We start from the raw sequence: 21,142 nt of genomic DNA, 5'->3' as shown, positions 1-21,142 counted from the left end.
CTGAAGTCAGTCATTCAGTGTTTTCTTGCCTCTGATTGGTTCCTCTTAGTTTCCTGCCTCTTCCATGACCTCCTTTTTGTCTCCTACTCATCTTCTTCACTTCTCATTGTCTTCCTCTCATTGTCTCACATCAGACCTGTTCATCATGTCTGAGCGCAGGTTTTCTCCAGAGGACGACTGCTGTTCTCTTCTCTCTCGGCTCGGTTCAGACTCTCCTCGTCCTCGGATGAAGTATGGAGGGATGTTTTGCAGCGTTGAAGGAGCTTTCGAGAACAAAACCCTCAACTTTGAATCGTTCAGTCCGCAGACGCAGCGACGCCGAGTCCAAAGCCGAACAGATGATGGAGGAGAAGGTGGACGAGGTCAGACGATGGTGTTTCCCTCTGGACACGCCCGAGAAAACTACAGCAGGAGACAGGTTGAAATAACCTCTTCTGTATAATGATTTTTTTTTTTTTGTGAATAATTATTTCTATAATTCAGAATCTTGACAACAGGTATTAAATGTATTTAAAGGTAAAAGATGAAGGTTTAAAGCTGCAAAGCTGATACATTGGATTCTTTTTTATGTATTTATTTAATATCATATTCATAGCAACATATTTATTATATATTATACATATATATACATATATATATATATATATATATATATATATATATATATATATATATATGTATTACAACAATTTGAATTTATTTATAGGGTGGCAGTGGTTCAGTAGGTAGAGCAGGTTTTCCTCTAAACAGATGGTTGGTGGTTTAATCCCAGTCCACCCCATTTTGTGTCCACGGGCAAGATACTGAACCACCAATTACCCCTGACAGCGTTTTCATAGAAAAGTGCTGCACACAGCCGACAGTGTGAATGTGTTAATGGCAAAATTGTACTTTAAAGAGCTTTGAGTTGTAATCAAGAATATATACATATATATTAGGGCTGTCAAAATTAACAGGTTAACGTGGGATTATTAATTTGTGGAATTTGTGTTTCTCTGGTCACAGCTGATCAATGATCAGAGCAGAAGCTGCAGTTTGTTTGTGTTGAGCTGGAGTTTCTGTTTCCTCCTCCTCTCTGAGCTGCCCTCACTTTGACTAATAAACACTCATCACTATAGTTATCAGGACCTGATCAGTACATGAAGTCACTCAGTGTTTTTCTGGATTCCAGAGTTTATGAGACTCATTTAAACATCATGAAAAATGACTTGTCAACATTTGTGCTCAGTTCAACACGAGACGTGAGCAGCAGGACTCAGTGTTAACATGACGGAGCGACACAGATTCAAGATCCGACGCCATTGATTCATAACTAAATACATGTTCGTACGTCTTTCATCTGAATCATCCCACTAAAAAATGAACATGAACTAGTTCATTTTCACCTGCATGAGCTGAACTTTGAACTCATTCTTTTTAAGGATGAACAATATGTTCAGTAATAATGAACAATAATGCTGCTCGTTCAGGAGCCCATGACAAGGTTTGGTTTTTTGTTTGATTTAAAAAAGAAAAGAAAAAAGTTTTATTCAACCATCCTATATTAAATTTAAAAAAGAGCAAAGACTAACATGCTCCAATTGTTTAGGATAAAGGTTATCTTTTAGTTTGATTTAAAAAAATTTTTCTAAATAACATCATCCTATATTTGCTCAGAGGCATCGCAAAGAGACAGCCAAATTGAATTATGGTGTGGTATATGTTTTAGTTTGATTTGATTTTATATTTCAATCTTAATAACACCATCATTTGGACTTGTCATCAATAAAAAACAAATGTTAAATGTATAAATCCACCTTCTGTCAGTTATCTTTCTGTTCTTACAACAATATACAGAGAAAATGGAGATTTTTCAGGCATATTTACAAATGGGGATTAATCACAATTAATCCATAGCTACCCTGTGATTAATCTGATTAAAAATGTGATCAATCATGTGACAGCCCCAATATATATATATATATTAGATATATATTTTATATTTGAGGTTGATGTATAATGACTCCTGGTGGTGAGCTAAGCACATTTATATGAAATAAGGTTACATTAAGGGTAAGATAAGTTAAAGTTGAGCTCAAGTTTTAGTTAGGGTTAGGTTATGGTAAGGTTAGTTAAATTTAATGTTAGTTAAGGTTGGACAAGGTTTAGGTAAAGTTGGGGTTAGGGTTTCTTGTTTTCAACAGAAATCAGACTCAAATCATTTTCTCTGTAAACGGATGTGGAGGCTGTGGTTCTGTCTTCTGATTGGCTAAGTGAGGAGCGAAGTGACTCAGACAGAATGAGGTCATAACGTCTCTGAGCTGAACTTGTTTACTATGCTTCATTGATCACGCTGTGAAATCCAGGTCAGATGAAAAGCTTCGTGTTCTCACTGAATAAAGTTTCTGTCATCGTCTTCCAGACCAGAACCAACTCTGACCCCAGCAATGGATCAAAGTAACTAAGTACAGGATCAAAGTAACTAAGTACTTTTGCTGGAGAAGTGCACACAAACCTTTACTCCAAAATCATAAAACCTACATTTATCTTAAAGTTCTCTCATTATTTACATACAAATAAAATCGTGTGGTTATAATCAAACATTAGAAGATTAAATAATTTATTCTATCCTATTTAGATTAGATTTCAGCCATTTCCAATAATTACTTAATTAAATCAATTCATTTTTCTTTTAAATCATTCAGGCTTTTCAAGGGCATCAGTCCCCACACAGACTACGTGTCCTAACATGTCACATGTCCGGAACATGTCCGTACTTCAGTTCATGTATAAAAACCAGTCTATGGTAGAAACACATTTCAATTACCTCAATACGTTCAATGCAGCGTACATAATGCAGATTTTATTTTGAAGCTCTACACCGGAAGTGGGTGTGTATACTGTCTGCAGCGTGACGTCAGAGAAGACGGAAACAATAGCAGGCTGTGGCCGCGCGAGCGCATCAATCAGCTGATCACAGATCGATCAGGATTGATCAGGATCGATCAGGATGTTCCAGAACAAGAAGAGCAGCGCGAGGTCCTCGGTAGGTCCAACCGGAGTATCCATAGTAACCATAGTCACCGGAGTCACCGGAGGTGAGGGAGGATGCTGCAGCTCCAGCTGTCAATCATCCAGCCCGGTCCAGTCTGCAGCAGCTACTCTGGTCCCGGTTCAGTTCGGTTCGGTTCGGCTCGGTTCGGTGTGTTCAGTGACGTGGGACATTTCAGCTTTGTCTATTTCATCTTTTGACTGAGGATAAAAAAAAATCTCGGTGAACCACGCCCCCTTTTGACCTGTTTCAATACACGTGACCGTCAACACAGCTGAAACGTCATCAACAGATCTGAAATCTTGAAACTGAATTTACACGTTTCTGACACAAAAAATTAACATTAACATAAAAACTGAACTTTGTCTGTGATAAAAAAAAACATTAAATTCAGATAAAAAGCTAAAAAGCACAGGATTCTCCAGGAAAAACAACAAAAAAACCAAATATATATATATATATATATATATATATACATATATATATATATATATATATGAGTTCAGATACATTTCGTTTGCTCTCAGCTGTTTTATCTTTGTAATATTCGGGAACCGCTGATCTCTTTTAACCCAGAATCCTTTGTGATTTTTAGGGCGACCGTTTGATCATCAAAGGAGGAAAGGTTGTCAATGACGACCAGTCATTCTACGCTGACGTCTATGTGGAGGAGGGAACCATCAAGTAAACTGTTTTCATATCAATAATAATTAAATTGATGGATGTGTGGCTGTGATCCGACTCTGACATCACTTCCTGTGTCCTGATCAGACAGATCGGTGAGAACCTGATTGTCCCGTCTGACGTGAGGACGGTGGATGCGTACGGTCAGCTGGTGATCCCCGGAGGCGTTGACGCCAACACCAATCTGCTCGCTCCACAGAAAGGCCTGAACCCGACTGATGACTTCTACCAGGGAACTAAAGCCGCATTATCCGGGGGAACCACCACGATCAGTCAGTTATCAGTATTCAATTTTAATTTGTTTGTATAGCTCCAAACCATAATGAACATTATCTCAAGGCACGTATTGATTAATACTGATCAATACTGATTGATTCTACTACAGTCAGATGTTTGTGTTCACAGTCGACCATGTGCTGGTGGAGCCGGGCACTAGTTTACTATCAGCGTTTGATCAGTGGAAGGAGACGGCAGAGCAGAGGACGTGTTGTGACTTCTCTCTTCACCTGGACATCACTCGCTGGCACGATGGACTTTATGAGGAGTTAGAGACGCTCGTCAAAGATAAAGGTCAGAGAGTTAATGGGTTAATGAGTCAGACATTTACTGACCAACTCTTAGTCACAACTAGAAAAACATGAGGATTAGATCAAATGACCTGGAAGATGAAAAAATCGAACTCATTTAATTAACAACACAAACTATCTTAACTATCTAACTTAACACACTGAGTTTATGTTCTATACAAATATTATAAAGTTTGACGTTGACCCTTCCTCTCAGGGCAACTCTTACTCTAACTGACTGACTGACTGACTAGTTGAAGAAACAACGTGAGGTGAAAACATAACCTCCTTGGCAGAGGTAACTTAAATGAACTAGTACAGTTATGTATTTACTGTTGTGTGTTTACTGTTGTGTATTTGTGTTGCAGGTGTGAACTCCTTCCTCTTCTTCATGGCGTATAAAGATAAATATCACAGCTCCGACTCTCAGGTGGATTAAGACTTGATATCTTTATTGAATACATTTTTAATTAGAGTATAGTCTATGGTAAAATATTGTATTAATAATTATAATAATATAATTGTTTGTTGTTGTTTACTTGATGTGACGGAATCTTCCTCTGTCATGGTTTCAGCTCTACGAGGCGTTCGGAGTCCTCCGAGATCTTGGAGCCATTGCCCAGGTCCATGCAGAAAATGGTGACATCATCGATGAGGTAATAACATTCTGACCAATCAGATGAACTCGCACTGTCAGTTCATTTCCATTTATTTTTAAATATATGTTATATTGTGTTTAAACTGCTCTGATCTGTCGTGTTTCAGGAACAGAAGAAGCTTCTCACTTTCGGCATCACTGGACCAGAAGGACACGTTTTATCTCAACCTGAGGAGGTTCTCTCTCTCTCTCTCTCTCTCTCTCTCTCTATATATATATATATATATATATATATATATACTGTATGTATATACCTATATACAACCAGGTGGCATGAGAGAGTGTGTGTTGTGTTTCAGGTGGAGGCGGAGGCGGTTTATCGAGCCATCACCATTGCCAAACAAGCCAACTGTCCACTTTACGTTACCAAGGTCATGAGCAAATCTGCAGCTGATGTCATCGCTAAATCCAGGAAGAAAGGTGACATCATCCTTGTCTATTTTTCATCCTGCGTTCTAATCCAGATTTGGTTGGAACAGTTTCTGTTATCTTTTAAAAATCGGTCTGTGAGCTCTATAGATTTCAGCATCTCAGGATGAATATGACCCACACCTGGTCAAGGTGGGAGTTAATCCTGACCTTAACCTGCAGAACTTTTCAACATGAAAGAGAAAAGTTGACCTTGACTCTTCCAGCTCTGCCAAACCCTTGGTTTCTCTGGTCACCTCTGACCTTTGGCCAAAAGTCAGGGCAGACCCAGTCAAGGCCTTTAACACAAAGCACTTTTTTCTCAGTATCTTCAGCCTCCACTGATGCAGGAAAACCTCCGCCAGAGCTGAAATTCAAAAGTGTAGTCTGTAGGATTTAATCTTCTAGAAGATTAAAGAGCACAATCTGTTTGCTGGAGTTTAATTCCAGACCTGATGTAGTGAATAAAAGATGAGCTCACCTAAGTCGAGTTGTTTCTCCTTCCCCACCAGAGATGTTATGTTCTTCATTCCAGGGCCACTTTATAATGCCAGAGCTCAGCGTTTCTAGGTCTGGGTCTTTGTCTGCTCGCTGTCTGAATGACATCACTTCCTGTCAGTGAGGGCCCAAAGAAAAAGATTAAGACCTGTGGTACCATATTACTTCTTGGACCAAGGCCACCAGATGGTTGTTGCAGAGGCAGAGATGGGTTCTTATTTGTCGTCTTTGAATAGCTCTTGGTCGGGTGCCTCACCAAGGAGTGAAACTCCAGCAGAGACACACAAAAACCTATTCCATGGGTTGAACATAAAGTCTTCTCCTCTTTCTGCCCTCAGGTATAGTGGTTTATGGGGAACCGATTACAGCCAGTTTGGCCACTGATGGCTCTCACTATTGGTCCAAAGACTGGGCCACAGCTGCTGCCTTCGTCATGAGCCCACCCGTCAACCCTGACCCCACAACTCCACAGTACTTGACTTCTCTGCTGGCGTGGTGAGTAAAACTCCACCTTTTTTTAGGGTTACGATTAGGGTATGATGGTTAGCATCACTCAACCTGATCTGCCTCGAAGTGATCTATTTGGAGAATACAGTGTTATGAGCTCTTTGATATATGAGGGGTCTTGATTGTTAAGGGCTTTATATGTGAGGAGCAGGATCTTCATATTCTGGATTTTACAGGGAGCCAATGTAGAGAAGCTCAGACAGGAGTAATATGATCTTTTCTTCTAGTTCCTGTCAGCACTCTGCTGCAGCACTTTGGACCAACTGGAGACGTTTTACAGTCTTCCTGTGACACCCTGATAATAAAGAGTTACAGTAATCTAGTCTAGAGAACAAATGGACGTGTTTCTCAGCGTCCTTCTGAGACAAGATGTTTCTCATGCTCATAATATTGTGCAGGTGGAAGAAAGCTGTCCTAGAGACTTGTTTTATATGTTGGTCAAATGTCCTGGTCGAACATAACTCAAGGTTCCTCACAGTGGAGCTGGAGGACATCTGAGTAACTACATGATCAGATAAAAGTGTTAAGGACAACTAAACCTGTTGTATGTAGTCTGGTAATTAAGATAAAATTATCTGATTTCATATTTAACACTTAACCTATAAAGCTTATAAATTCATCCTGAGAGTAAAAGGTGGTTCAGTAAAAACAGTGATGAAGGCCAATCTGAGCTTCTTCCTGATTATCAGTAATCAAGGTTCTCTTTAGATTTAAACATCTTTCTATTTACAATGTTTTTAAAGAGGAGTGTGAAGTGTCTCAATCAACAACACCATCAACTTGTGTGCCAGTAACACTGAGGTAGTGTGGACACCTTCCACCTCAACAGTCCAGATGCAGCAGGTGAACCTGACACAAGTTTTTGTGTTGTTAGTGGTGACCTCCAGGTGACCTCCAGTGCTCATGCCAGTTTCTCTACGGCTCAGAAAGCCATCGGAAAAGACAACTTCACTTTGATTCCAGAGGGAACCAATGGGATTGAGGAGAGGATGTCGGTGGTCTGGGACAGAGCTGTGGTAAGATAATCTGACCTTTGACCTTTGACCCTGAGCTGACCCGTATACCGACCTATATGCAGGTTGAATTCCACTCATAACCAACAAATCATCAAACATGGAACATTTGACATGAATCTATGAAATGTATTCAGAGGATTTCTCCAGGAGAACATTGTGTTGGCATTTTGTTCTTCTGTCTCTCTAAAGTCGTCAGGGAAGATGGATGAAAATGAGTTTGTTGCAGTTACCAGCACCAATGCAGCTAAACTCTTCAATATTTATCCCAAAAAAGGTATTTCATTTGTCAGTTACAATTTAGAGATGGTAATGAATCTTTGTTTTCACTGTTACTTACTTTAAACCTTTTTATTCAGGATGAGACCTTGACTTAACTCTTACTGATGCATCTGTGTGTTCAGGACGCATCGCTGTAGGTTCTGATGCTGACATTGTCGTATGGAACCCGAAGGAGACACGAACTGTTTCTGCAAAGACTCACAACCTGGTACCAATATCAGTACGATCAACTAATGACAATAATGATCAGTCATGATGAAGTGATCCTCCCTCACATGTTGCCTGTGTGTACAGACAGTGGAAGTGAACATCCTGGAAGGTTTGGAGTTTCGAGGCGTGGCATCTGTGGTGATCAGTGGAGGTCGAGTTGTTATTGAGGATGGAAAACTTAACGTGATTGAAGGTTCTGGACGATTTATCCCCAGGAAGGCTTTCCCTGATGCTGTCTACAAGAGGATCAGAGCCCGCAGCAAGGTAAACAACTAAGTATACAGCTCAGTGATTCTCAAGTGGTTGCGTGCACCAGCTGGTTGGTCGAGAAATGAAGGATGAGAAGAAACTACTGACCAAGTTAACCAACCTTAGCAGCTGGTCAGGTGGTTAACCAGATAACTAGTGAATGGGTCAATCAGTCAACTGATTCATCAGGTAGTTTTTTCAGTTTTTCTCTCTTTGTCTCAGATGGCAGAGACTCGTGGAGTTCCCCGAGGAAACTATGATGGTCCGGTTCATGATGTCATCAGCATGACTAAATCAGTCCCGCCCACTCCGACCAGCAGAGGGCCCGTCTGTCCGAAAACCCAGACTGCCCCCCGAAACCTCCACCAGTCAGGATTCACGCTAGCTGGTAGGAGGGAACAAGTCTGCAGCATGTGGATCAGTAGTCTGATCAAACAAAAGCGACTGACCCTGAAGTGCATTCAGGGAAATTTAATTTACAGTTAAGTGCTAGAGGTGAAGGAGAAGAGGATGATAATTGATGAGTTATGAACAGCATCGCTTCTTCTCTTCCAGGAGCTCAGATTGACGACCACATACCTCGTCGCTCTGCTCAGAAGATTGTGGCGCCTCCTGGTGGACGATCCAACATCACATCTTTATCTTGAAACAACAACTTCACTTTTACTTCAAGATACAACTAGACCTACTGCAGCCGTACAAATCTTACAACTATATAGCTGGGCCTTAGTATCACTTCAATTATGATGGAACTTCCTTATAATTCTGAAACAAAAATATTTGAACTAGTTCTAAATCCGATAATAACCTCAAAGGTAACGTTAAACTCTGCATCCTTTCAAAACCTACAAGTACACAAACAGAAGTAAATCCCTACAACTGAAGTACTTTAAGAAATACTTTTCCCAAACAACAACCAGACAACTATTTAAAAAAAAACTATCGCTAAATCCTACAGCTACGATCCTTCAACAGTCGTAGAACTGAATGTTACAACAATTACAACTCAACAACTTGGACTAAACTGTAGAGCTAACACTTCATCTTATAACAGTCAATCAGTAGAACAGAATACTATGACTTCAGAAAAAAAAAACTTCAACCTCCAAACACACAACAATAAGTAATATAACTTGCAATTAGAATGCTTGGTTATGTTGTCGCCTTGGTTCTCCGAAGTACTTGGATATTTCTTTAAGACACACCTGCCTGCCTGGCCACGGCCTTCAGTTTATCTGTAAAACACCAATGTTGACGTGGAACCAGTTTATAGTACAATTACTACGACAACCTATGATTAGTGCTACACCCTACTGCTAGACCCTGCAACTAGTACTACACCCTTACAAAAGTACTACAGCCTTCAACCAGTATTACACCCTACAAAAAATAATAAATCCTACAACTAGTACTACACTTTACAGCTAGTACTATATCACACAACTCGTTCTACATCCTACAGCTAGTATTATGTCCTACAAATAGAACTACACCCTAATCCTTCAAACAGAACTTTGTGTTTTTTGATAAATTTCTTTAAATGAGAACTCTAACAATACTTCCTCTCATCTTGGGTTAGGGTTAGAAAGTAACTGTAATATTAGTATTAATATTAGTAAAAATGATATTAGTAGAAGTAAAAAGCCTGAACATTCCTGTTGTTTCTTTTTCATTCATTTAACTTCATCATCAGAAAAATGATCAGAACAGTTTCACATTGTGGATTTTAAACGTTATTTAACTGCGATTACTCTGTTACCTGCAGTGGTTGTTTGTCCAGATGTTTCAGTCTCATTTATGTTTGATTAGTTCAGTTATTTCACTGTGAGACATTTAAAATAATCTGTGGTGACGTCCTCAGTCCTGTCAGTGTTTCTATTGGTTGGACTGACTCCAGGTTCTTTGTCCCAACAGGGTGAACCCAGTACCTATTTTTTTTTTTTGAACTAATCAGTTTTAATAACATTAGACATCATGTGACTGGAAATGGTGCTAATAACTCCAGTGATACTTGCTACCGTTAAGAGAAATCCCTTCGAAGCCATGCCCCTTTATGATTAAAACATGACATCATAAAATGACTCCACCCCCAGAAGAATCCAAAACAAATGAATATCTTCACCCCCCCCCCACAAGCCAAACTTTTTAACTATGGTTGAAGCAACTAAAGTAATTATTGACCACAGACCATGGCTAGTGTTCGACGTTGACCTCTGACCTCTGACCTCTGAAGGGATTTTTTTACAGTGTGTTTGTTTTGTTGAACACTTCATTTTATAACATGATCATTTTGTAATTTTCTACAGTGTTTGCATCCTGCAGTGTTAGCATCAGTGGTCGTTGTCATAGTCATAGTCATAGTGTTGCCATGTTGTAGCTATGGTAACAATATCTTGTTTTGGCCAACATTTCTGTAAATGCTGTTCTTCCTAGGAGATGTTCAGACAGATGTTTGAACAGAACAGCTAGATAAGAGATAAAACAGTGAAACAGCTGGATTAGAATTAAAAAAGGAGAACAGATGGATTACAATTGAAACAGGGGAACAGCTGGATTAGAGATAAAAAAAGAACAGCTGGATTAGCATTAAAACAGGAGAACAGCTGGATGTGGCTCCAACATGGCGGGTTTTCTTGTAGGCTGATGTTTTTCTGTCCTCACAGATACACTGAAGCCAAAAGAACGCCTTCTCCCTTTAAACAATGATTATTGGCATATCTGTCGTTGTGGACGTAAAGAGGGGTTACCATGGTGATTGCTTTATATCTGTTGTGTAGTGATTGTGAAACGACTTCCATTTGTGATGAGTGTTGCATGAATAAACTGGAGAGTAAAAACCTCAGAGTGATGCGTCTGTTTTTATCCCTAACCCTAAGCATCTGTGTTGATTCCATTGTAATGATAATAATCCCTGTTCATTGTTTGTTCTGTAGCTCCTCAGTTTTATTACAATCAGCAACATGTTTGCACTTTTAAGTTTTATTTTTAGAATTTATATTATTTCATAGGAACATGAGTTATTTCTTGAGTTAAATTCATAGTAAATCATGAGCAGATTGAGAACAAGGAACTGAATTAGTCTATCATCTGCACAAAACTTTAGCTTGAAGATAGCAGCAGCCGTGGTTTAGGTCATTTACTCACCATGACAAGGATTTGATTACCGGCTATATACTTTAATATATACTATATTATATTAAAATATATACGAATATATCCTCCACTTTTTTACTCTAAAATAATTATATGTTTATGAAGATGAGAGAAGACGTTAATTATTTTTTTTTTATTATGTTTTAAACAGAAAAATCTGACATTTTTAACATTTATTTAGACTTTTACTTTCTCATGCACACTCCAGAACAGAAGGTGGCAGTAATGCTCCAAACAATGGCTGAGAAATGCTATAAAGAAGAAGAGGAAGAAGGAATAATCACATGGTCACAGACACAACTGATTTGAGGAGAATCACAGCTGCTGTGTTACAGTGAGTTTAAACTTTCATTCATTCATTTTTCTGTGATTGACTGAAACAGAACCTGAGACATGTGAGTTTCTTCTTTGTTCAAGTTTTTTTCTTTTCTTTTTTTCTTTGCTTGTTATTTGTTGGTTGATTGATTGTTTTAATGTTTTTTTTCTGTTGTTTATCTGTTTGTTCCTTAGTTTTTGTTGGTTGATTGATTGTTTTAATGTTTTTTTGTCTGTTGTTTATCTGTTTGTTCCTTAGTTTTTGTTGGTTGATTGATTGTTTTAATGTTTTTTGTCTGTTGTTTATCTGTTTGTTCCTTAGTTTTTGTTGGTTGATTGATTGTTTTAATGTTTTTTGTCTGTTGTTTATCTGTTTGTTCCTTAGTTTTTGTTGGTTGATTGATTGTTTTAATGTTTTTTTGTCTGTTGTTTATCTGTTTGTTCCTTATTTTTTGTTGGTTGATTGATTGTTTTAATGTTTTTTGTCTGTTGTTTATCTGTTTGTTCCTTAGTTTTTGTTGGTTGATTGATTGTTTTAATGTTTTTTTGTCTGTTTATTAATTTATAAGAGGGTCAGAGGTCATGGTGGGGAGCCCCAAAATGTTGAATATTAGTTTTTAATTTTTTTAATACATCTTTCCTGTCTTATCATCCCATATTTATATTATCACTGTGTATTGATTATCACTGTGTATTGATTAGACCTCAGGTCGTGATGGGGGAGTCTCGGGTCATCGTGGAGGAGCTTCTTGCTCTTTGTCTCCAGAGGATCAACATGGAGGAAAACATGGGTCTGGTTCATGACAACGTTAAAACTGTTCACACACTTTTAACTAATTGAATCCGGTTTAAACCAGCTAAACCAGTTCAACTGAGTTTATTTCTGTGGTACAGAAAAACATTATATTTAAAAATAGATATTAAATAAAACCAATATAATTTAAATCATGTTTGAAAATGTATTTTAAACAAACAAGAGATGAATTGATTCATAAAGTGAATAAATAAAAACAGATCTTGAAGGTTCAGCTCAGTGTAGAATTTAGTGACATCTAGTGGTGAAGTGTCATGTTGCAGCTGAATACCCCTCACCTCAACATTTGTTTTCTCATTTTCTTTGACCTTTTTTCTTTCATCTGTTCACTGTTTGATTTTTAATATTAATGATGATAATAATAATAATAATAATAATAATAATGATAGTGACAGTAATAGAAGTTGCTGTCTCTTGTCTCAACTGGTTGAAGTGGTGAGAAGAGGTGGATTAATGGACGGAGTGATGGATGGAGGGATGGATGGAGGGATAGATGGAGGGATGATGGAGTGATGGAGGTTTTTTTTTCAGAGATGGTTGAAGTCGTGAGGAACTTTGAGGTGGTGAAGAAGCGATGGATGTTGGCCGAGGTGGAGCTGAAGAAATACAAAGAGCTGCTGGTGAAGTCTGATGTGGCCAAAGCTGCTCTGGAGGTAAAACTGAAACATGCTCGTAATCAACTGGATGTAGAGATGAAGAAACGTTACAAGATGGAGGCTGACTACGTTTACCTGGTGAGCTCACCTTCAAAATAAAAGATTTATGTTTAAAGTTATGTCAGAGGAGGAGGACAAACTTATCTAACATTTTGTTGGGACAAAAGTCCTACTTAAAATGTTGTCGTGATGTTGCCCGAACCTAAAATCCAATCTGATCTGACCAAGTCTGATTTGACTTAACCTGATCTGATTAAATCTTATTTTAAGGTTTCTTTATTAGAACCTGAAGGTAAATTTGTTTTGCAGACAGCAATCCAAAGATAAAAACAGGAAACAAAAGACAACACATTTGTTAATAAGATGACATCACACCTTCTCAATTCATAAAACATGAAAACAAACACACAGCAGACAGCAATGGAACCTCACACATCCACGACAAAGTGCTTTACCAGCTTCATATGCGCCAGCACCTCCTACAGGAGCCTGAGGTGCTATGGCAAGACAAAAGCTGATGAGCTTGTTTGCAAAGTGTTTCCCAGTTCTTAAAGTTTTAGAGGCAATGACTCTATATTGATCATTTTCAACACACTCCACAGGCTGGCCTTTGATGATTGTAGAATCATGGGTGGGAGCATGCTTTCCAAAGCTAATAATCATAACCTTTGCTATTAGATCTAATCTAGTATAATTTGATTTAATCTGAGCTCACTGAATTTAATGTAATGTAATCTAGTTTAGTGTAATCTGATTTATTCTGATCTAATATGATCTGATTTAAGCTAATTTGTTTAATGTGATTTGTTGTAATCTCTGGTTCGCAGCAGCGGCAGATGCAGCTCATGTGCGATATCCTGGTCCACGACAGTAAATCAAGTTCGTGTCTGAATGACGAGCAGAAATCTCTGTTAGCGACGTTTGAACACAGAGGAGGAAATGTGACTCAGCAGCGGAGCAGCAAACGGAAAGTTCACTAAAACATTAAAATATCAACGATCAAAACAAAGACGAGAGAAACATTTCCTCAGTAGTTTTGATTGATGAGTTCAGCTGAGTGATTGATTGATGTAACGTGTCGATTTGTCCCTTCAGGTTGTCGGTGATTGATGAATCGTCGTTCTTATCTCACTCTGACATCAGCTACGATCGGACTGATGACGACGTGGTACAAACATGTTTTATTAAAATCACAGTTTGGACAGAAAATTATATTCTGAATATTTTATTTACTGTAGAAAAGTCACCTCAAAGTGTTTCTTATAAAACACAAAAACCTTTAAGATGAGTTAATGTAAGAATAAATTGTTCATGAATTCTGTTTATGTCAATTATAAACAGTCAAAAATCTGTACCCTGATTGAATGTGTTAATAAAGTTTGTTTTAACATTTCCAGGATTTGGACTCGACTGTGATTAAACCTCTGCGATCTCGAGTCAGAGAAAAGAGAGTGAGTCAGAAAAAAAAGAGAATGTTTTCACCATGTTTGGGTCAGGGTCCCCTGGCGCCCCCTGATGCCAGACACTTGAGGCTCTCTTGGTTCTCTGCAGCGCTCCTCAATGGGTCCAGGTGTCGGCGTTCCTGTTGTTAAGCGAGGAAGAGGCAATAATATGTCTTCAGAGCTGCTGGAGAGAAAAACTTTAGAGAAGGTGAATGGAACAATACAATTACTTGATGGTTGTTGTGATAATCAATCAGTGATCAATAAATTAAAGAACTAACAGTTGTATTTTTAGATATTTATTACAGAGTATGATTCATAGAAAACAGAAGGTCACAACTCTTGAGATAAAAATACTAAGAACTTCATGTTGAATCAGATCATGTGGAGAAGATTTTCCGTTCAGTTGTTTGTATTTTAAAAGTTGACATTAAAACTGTGAAGCTGAATTTTTTTTTCGTGACTCAGGAGGTCGAGACTGTCGTGAAGGCGTCAGTGACGACTCCGGATACTCAAGGTCAGATTCACGTGGTCGTAGGAATCACTCAGGAAACTCCTGAACGTCCAACACAGAGCGACAGTCAGGAATATTCAGTAGGAGGAGGTGAGTTCAGAATGTTTTTATCATTGTTTTATATGTGTTGTTATTAATGTTCACATCAGTCAAATGAACTTCTCATCCAGTGTTTTTAGTTTGACAATGTGTCATGTTTTCATCAGAGTGTGTCGAACAACATAAGAACATAAATCTAACATGTTTGTAGACTTTTCTATTCACAAAGAAGTAGTTACAAAATAAAACCTCATTATTAGGATTTCTATTTTTCTGACATTTGATGAAGGTTCCTGTTGTTACTGAGGCCAGTTGGAAGTGACAAATAAAAACTATAACCATAATTTATAACCATGAATAAAAACTGTGATGTGTTGATTATTTGTCAGATCAAACGTCTGTGTGGTTTCCCTCTGAAGAGAGAGAGCCTGAAACTGAAGATCACGTCTACAGAGCTGAGAACACCCAGAAACACATTTTTCTTTCTAAAACGGTAAAATCACCAAGATGCACTATGAACATCAACATCGCTGAGTCACCAACCCTGACCTGTTGCTGTAATTCACCTTCCCGCCTGCAGGTGATCCGACCGGAGACCTGTTCACCATGTGGTAAGAGGATTCGCTTTGGGAAGATGGCAGTGAAGTGCAGAAACTGTCGCCTGGTCGCTCATCCAGAGTGCAAACAGAAATTCATTAATGGCTGCTCGGCCACCGCTGCAGGAGCTTCAGCTCCGATGGTTTGTCCGTTTTATATTTCTACCACGTTTGGATTAACCCAATCAGATTTCAGCCTCTTTCAGACAAGATGAACCGGAAAGAGGGATAGAAGTTTTACTGTGACAGTTTCACAGATTAGCTGATTAAAGTTTGAGATTATACCTCCAGATTTAAACTTGCAGAGTAAATCTCCAGATTTAAACTTGCAGAATAAATCTCCAGATACAAATCTAGAATTAACCTCAATGTTTACACTCTACAATGATGTGTTCCAGATGAAACCTCCAGAATAATTTGAAATATTAAACTTTAAGATTAAACCTCCAGTTTAATGCTCCAGATTAAACCTCTAGATAAAACATCCAGGTGTGTCAGTGTAAACCCCCAGATGAATCCCTTAGATTCAATTTCTAGATTAGAACCTGGAGAATAGATATCTAGATTAAACCTTTCAGATCAACACTCCAGATTATACCTCCAACTGAATCAAATACTAAAGAAAACAACAAAAGACAGATTTGATATTGTTTCCAGGATTCATTGGAAAGGTTCGCTCCAGTGACTCATCCCAGAATCCCTCGGCTAATCACAGAGTGTGTGACAGAGATTGAAAGGCGGGGCCTGCAGGAGGTGAGTTAATGTTATTCAGATTGTAGATTAAATCAGATTAAAGCCCCTACATGGAACTTTTATTTATCATTAATTTTTGCGCCTCTGTGGGTTGGTATTGCTGTTGGTCTCCACGGTACGTAGAATCTGTGAGGCAGGCTTACATGATTCTTAGAAACCTTTAATTTAAAAGTGGACGTATTCAACAATGTGGTTTTCGCTACGATGGAAACCATGAAATGTTTTGCTTATGGTGTAGAAGGACATTTAATCCGATCTTGTCCACAGAGGAATCAGGAGGAGCAGTGGGCTGCTGCTGCCGGTAAAGTATTTCGGCTCAGGCTCCTGGTGAAGAGCCGCCGGGTACAACCGAATCTGCGGGGACCGGCCCCTCTATTCTATCTGTGTGTTACTGTGTGGCGAGTTCTTCACCAAGCAGGTTTTTATCTGTGATTTTAATTACACTCGCCAGAGAAAACACAAGTGCCAACCTTTAAACTTTGTTCTCAGCTCAGGTAAAGTGGAGTATGGAGTATGTAAGCCATAAAAGAAAAGTAGAAGAACTGAACATTGATGTGGTTCACTGGTTTGTAAAAATTGTGAAATACAGACTTTTAATTGATTTTAGTTTTCACAGAGCGACTCATGACCTGGAGAGTTTCAGGCTGATGTGGGGACACAGAGACACTCTCTGCTCTGTCACAGACCAACAGCTGCTTTCTCCAGTTTTTCACTGATCATGAAATGTATGAATGTAACTCATGTTTTTGTACAGTATAAATAGGTAAATGTCTCTACCTGTCTGTCGGCAGCGGGGTCTGTACCGGGTCCCTGGCGGCGGTCGTGTTGTGAAGGATCTCAGCGATCGCTTCATGCAGGGTAAAACATCACTCATGCTCGGTAACATTCATGATGTCCATGTTGTTTGTGGAGTTCTCAAAGACTTTCTGAGGAAACTGAATGAACCTCTGGTGACGTTCAAACTACACCGCACCTTCATGGAGGCTTCAGGTATGAACACTGAATATTTCTAAATGTTCTGACAATGATGAAATCAATACACAACAATAAAAACAAGGTTTATGTTCCTCTTTCATTATGATTGTTAGAGTTTCATAGTTTGTTTTAAAGCACTTTGTTACTTGTATTAAAAAGTGCTACACAAAAGAAGTAATTATTTATTTCCAGCTGATGTGAGATCAGCTCTTCTTCATCACTGTGTTTTTAGAGCTGTCTGATGAAGACAACAGCTCAGCCATCTTTTATCAGACCATAGCAGAACTACCCAAACCCAACAGAGACACTCTGGCTTTTCTCATGCTTCACTTACACAAGTAAGATCTTTCAGTTAACAGTTTTCAGTTTCTTCTTGTTACGTGATACGTGTTTTCAGTTTCATTTCCCACAAGGTACCACAGGTGTCGAGCTGCTGCAGTTTGAGGAAAAAATCTCAAATTGTTGAAATAATAATTTTTCCTTTTTAAAATTCATAGATTTTATACTCTTGAATATTTGTCTCATTGAAGCATATATGAAGCAGGAAAAAGAGTAAAAACATATCAAAGTCTTCATTCGGAATCCAAAGGTTTATTGATTGATTCACAACGTGAACTCATTTATTGATTAAAACACATGAAAAGATTCCACCTTAAAACTGCTGCAGTTTTTAATAAATAGTGAAAAAAATCTTTCTCTCAGTTTGTTTCTTTGTTTCGTTGAAACCAGCCTGTTGGACAGCTTTTACTTCACAATGCATTCTGGGAAATGAGACCTACTTGAGATATGTGTTTGACGTGTGTTAGCTGAGCCTGACCTGCAACAACCGCGTCACTTCAAATCATTGGAAACACGAATATTTGATGCCACAAGTCAAGTCTGAATATCATAATATAAAGTAATAAGTCTTTATGCATTAACACTAGATGATAATTATATAATTATTACACAAATTATTCATATTAGAGAATAAAAGAGCAGAGAACCAGTTTGAACTGAACCAGATTTTTACAGAACTTTTTATTCGTCAGGAAATGATTTACAGTGATGAAGTATCAGTGAAATTACTAGAATCTTTTTTATTTCACTTTTGTTCTTTGTTTATCAGGGTGACAAAGAGCCCTCAGTGTCAGATGGATCAGAATAATTTGGCAAGAGTGTTTGGACCAACTATAGTTGGTCATGGGATGTCTGAACCGTCGCCAACGACCATCATGAGAGACACAAACACTCAACCGAAGGTAAGAGTCTTCGTAACCACTCTTCACCTCAAATTCATTGACCTGAACGAAAAGCAAATCACGTGTAGACGTCAAACACGTTCAGTCTAATTTCTTTGTCTGACCCGAAAAAGACTGAATAAACATGTGTATGTAGATGACTGTGTGAATTCATCGTGCACATCATTCCTCACAGGTTATTTGTCGACTCTTGTCTCTTCCTGAAGATTACTGGAGGCGTGTCCTGGCTGTTCACTCAGCTCAAATGTCGTCTTCATCCTCCACCAATAAGACTCACAGTCAGGAACATGGACACCGTGAGTTGAAACATGTTACACGTCACTGACGGAGAGGAAATAAAAACATCGGATAACACAGTTCAGCTTGTTTGTCTTCACTTCATATTCATATCACAGTTTATTCTGTTTCAATGAAAGACAAATACAGTTTCTGACATCACTTCCTGTTTCTCAGTTATTCTGCTTTCCAGACAACTCAGATGTTGAATATTCTGACTTGAAATTTCTGATTTCTGACTTCCAATGCTCGGTAATGGGATGAAGTCAAACTTAAACAAAAATGTCTGACTGTGAGAAGCTGATGTTTATTTGACTCATAATTAGACAATTCCACTGTGACCACTGCAGCTTCCGTTCATACAGAAACAAAGAAGGAAACGATGCCATCATACTTCTTACTGTACTTGGAAACACATTCTAATTAGGGGTGGGCGATGAATGGAATATCCTTGATATATTTCACTGCTTGTTCCACGTGAGATGTATTAAATGACTGTATTGTGACCATTGAGTACAAATTTTGACGTGAATGTTTAAAGCAACATGAAATTCTCTTTGAGTTTCATTTCTCTTCTCTACCCCTCTCACAGCAGACAGCTCACTTCCCCGCCCATCGTGAAAACTCTCCTGCGCACATGTGTACTTTAGTATCAGGACTCAGAGAGCAAAAAGGAAGTGAAGAGCTGCAGCGATTTGACGACTCAAGTTCACAAGTCGGAAATCCTGACTATGAGTGGTGCTCCATTGCACTTTTTCAAGAAGGTCGGAAAATTCTGACATCAGAGTTGTGTGGAACGCAGCATTAATACACAGTAAGGTATCATGTGACATGACTTCTTGTTTCTCTGTGAACAAGAAGTCAGAAATAAATCCAAATGTAAAGTAAAAAAGATAAGTAAGTAAAGTATAAAGTCAAGCAATAGTGGTTAGGAAGGGAAATGATTTTGACTGTCCAAACACACCCACTTTGAAGTCATGTGACATCCCTTTCTGTTTTTTTAATATGTCCGGAGAATACTGTCGACCATATGATCATTTTCTGCGGCTTAATTTAAGAAAATGTTTGACAGTTTATTCTTTAATTTCCACACATGTTGGTTCTCTGATGTCTTGCAGTCGATTTGTGCTTTTACTAATAGTCGAGCAAACATTGAACACACATCTGTCATGTTTTTATTCATAATGTTATTATTTCAGGTCCGTTGTTTCAGCCGTTGACGTCTCCAGAGTTAAACAGTTACTATAAAATTCAAAGCAGAGGATCTGTGAGAGGAAGGATCAGAAACTCATTAACCACCACGTAAGAGCACGACATACCAGATCCACCAATTAGAGAACAGGGAGCTAACCCTAGATGTTGAGTGACCAGTTTATCAAACTTTAACTTCACTGATTAACGTTTACACATGTACTGATTCACTCTGAAAAACTGGTCCTGCTGATAATCTATGATCACAGTATGTTAATGTATAATCACCTGATGATAATTTAACTAGAGAAAAGAACTATATGACATAACTATATAAAATGTTTTTTATAGTGATGTGAATTTGAATACAAATAAAATAATTATCCACATGATTGTCATGTCACTGCAGCCGTGACTGAAGTTTATATTTTGTCTTTTGTTTTTTTTACTGTCATCAGTGGTCGGGTGGAAACAGGAAGGAAGTTCTTCACTTCACCCAGTTGATCCAATCGCCTGTAAAATCTGACCCACTTCAGCCTTTAACTGCTTTATTTCAAACTATATGTACTGAAACCCAATCACAGATTTAATAATAGTGTTGTGTACACAGTATAAACAGAATTTAGTAGTCCATGGATAATGTCCATAATTAACATCTGTTGTTTGTACAAATAGCAAATGCGTCAGAACCAAAGAAATGGTTACTGTTGAGGAAAAGAAAAATCTCTTGAATTTTTTATGCAAGTCTGAGACTCATCTGTCATTGTTTACTGAGGAATACACTTTTAAAGAACTGATCTTAAAGTGTCTCACTCTGTTTTAACCCTGTTTGATGTTTGTGTAGAAAAGCTTTTGTGTTGCTTTCTACAGTTAAGGACTTAGTCAGTAAAAAAGCCAGAATGAACATTTGAGAATAACCTTGAGTGAATAATGTTGTTACCTGTTGTTGAATCTTAAGCATGAATTAGTCTGATTTGACTGTTGACCTGTGTCAGAAAATATTATTAGTTTGTTTACTACAGCTACATGCAATCTAAATTACAACATGAACATGAACTGTAATGTGTGTAT

The 21,142-nt window shown here is 38.2% G+C and overlaps 2 protein-coding genes across 7 annotated transcripts in view; both read left to right on the top strand.

Moving 5' to 3' along the window:
- The first annotated feature begins 110 nt into the window (after positions 1-110).
- dpysl4 (dihydropyrimidinase like 4) lies at positions 111-10,948 on the top strand. 4 transcript variants are annotated; one of them, XM_069517520.1, is made up of 16 exons: positions 212-231; positions 301-418; positions 3,627-3,715; positions 3,803-3,987; positions 4,121-4,285; positions 4,650-4,711; positions 4,857-4,937; positions 5,047-5,115; positions 5,239-5,359; positions 6,184-6,340; positions 7,227-7,368; positions 7,558-7,642; positions 7,770-7,855; positions 7,942-8,121; positions 8,329-8,494; positions 8,662-10,948. In XM_069517520.1, exons 1-16 carry the CDS (start codon positions 227-229, stop codon positions 8,751-8,753), a joined length of 1,803 nt encoding a protein of 600 aa, XP_069373621.1. In that variant the 5' UTR covers positions 212-226; the 3' UTR covers positions 8,754-10,948. The 4 variants fall into 4 exon arrangements, 3 of the variants coding, with proteins under 3 accessions (XP_069373620.1, XP_069373621.1, XP_019963513.2); XM_069517519.1 differs by having other exon boundaries at positions 113-418; XM_020107954.2 differs by lacking the exons at positions 212-231; positions 301-418 and adding an exon at positions 2,866-3,025.
- A 522-nt stretch (positions 10,949-11,470) lies between these two features.
- Positions 11,471-21,142, top strand: part of LOC109642978 (rac GTPase-activating protein 1) — a 9,835-nt gene continuing 163 nt past the window's right edge. The window contains exons 1-17 of one of the 3 annotated variants that reach the window (XR_011239757.1): positions 11,471-11,593; positions 12,277-12,365; positions 12,920-13,122; positions 13,872-14,012; positions 14,141-14,212; positions 14,442-14,495; positions 14,596-14,694; positions 14,955-15,090; positions 15,429-15,532; positions 15,620-15,778; positions 16,293-16,388; positions 17,180-17,378; positions 17,596-17,701; positions 18,472-18,604; positions 18,811-18,900; positions 20,080-20,182; positions 20,530-20,670. Coding sequence is in view for 2 of the 3 variants with exons in the window: in XM_069517910.1 (XP_069374011.1) it covers positions 11,544-11,593; positions 12,277-12,365; positions 12,920-13,122; positions 13,872-14,012; positions 14,141-14,212; positions 14,442-14,495; positions 14,596-14,694; positions 14,955-15,090; positions 15,429-15,532; positions 15,620-15,778; positions 16,293-16,388; positions 17,180-17,378; positions 17,596-17,701; positions 18,472-18,604; positions 18,780-18,900; positions 20,080-20,182; positions 20,530-20,575 (1,911 nt within the window). In the remaining variant the exon portion in view is untranslated. Of the gene's footprint in view, positions 11,655-12,276; positions 12,366-12,919; positions 13,123-13,871; positions 14,013-14,140; positions 14,213-14,441; positions 14,496-14,595; positions 14,695-14,954; positions 15,091-15,428; positions 15,533-15,619; positions 15,779-16,292; positions 16,389-17,179; positions 17,379-17,595; positions 17,702-18,471; positions 18,605-18,779; positions 18,901-20,079; positions 20,183-20,529 lie in introns of all 3 variants that reach the window. The other 2 variants (XM_069517910.1, XM_069517911.1) reach the window with 2 other exon arrangements.

Source organism: Paralichthys olivaceus, chromosome 21, assembly GCF_024713975.1.
Source record: "Paralichthys olivaceus isolate ysfri-2021 chromosome 21, ASM2471397v2, whole genome shotgun sequence".
Taxonomy (NCBI): domain Eukaryota; kingdom Metazoa; phylum Chordata; class Actinopteri; order Pleuronectiformes; family Paralichthyidae; genus Paralichthys; species Paralichthys olivaceus.
This window is presented reverse-complemented; position numbering and strand designations above follow the sequence as displayed.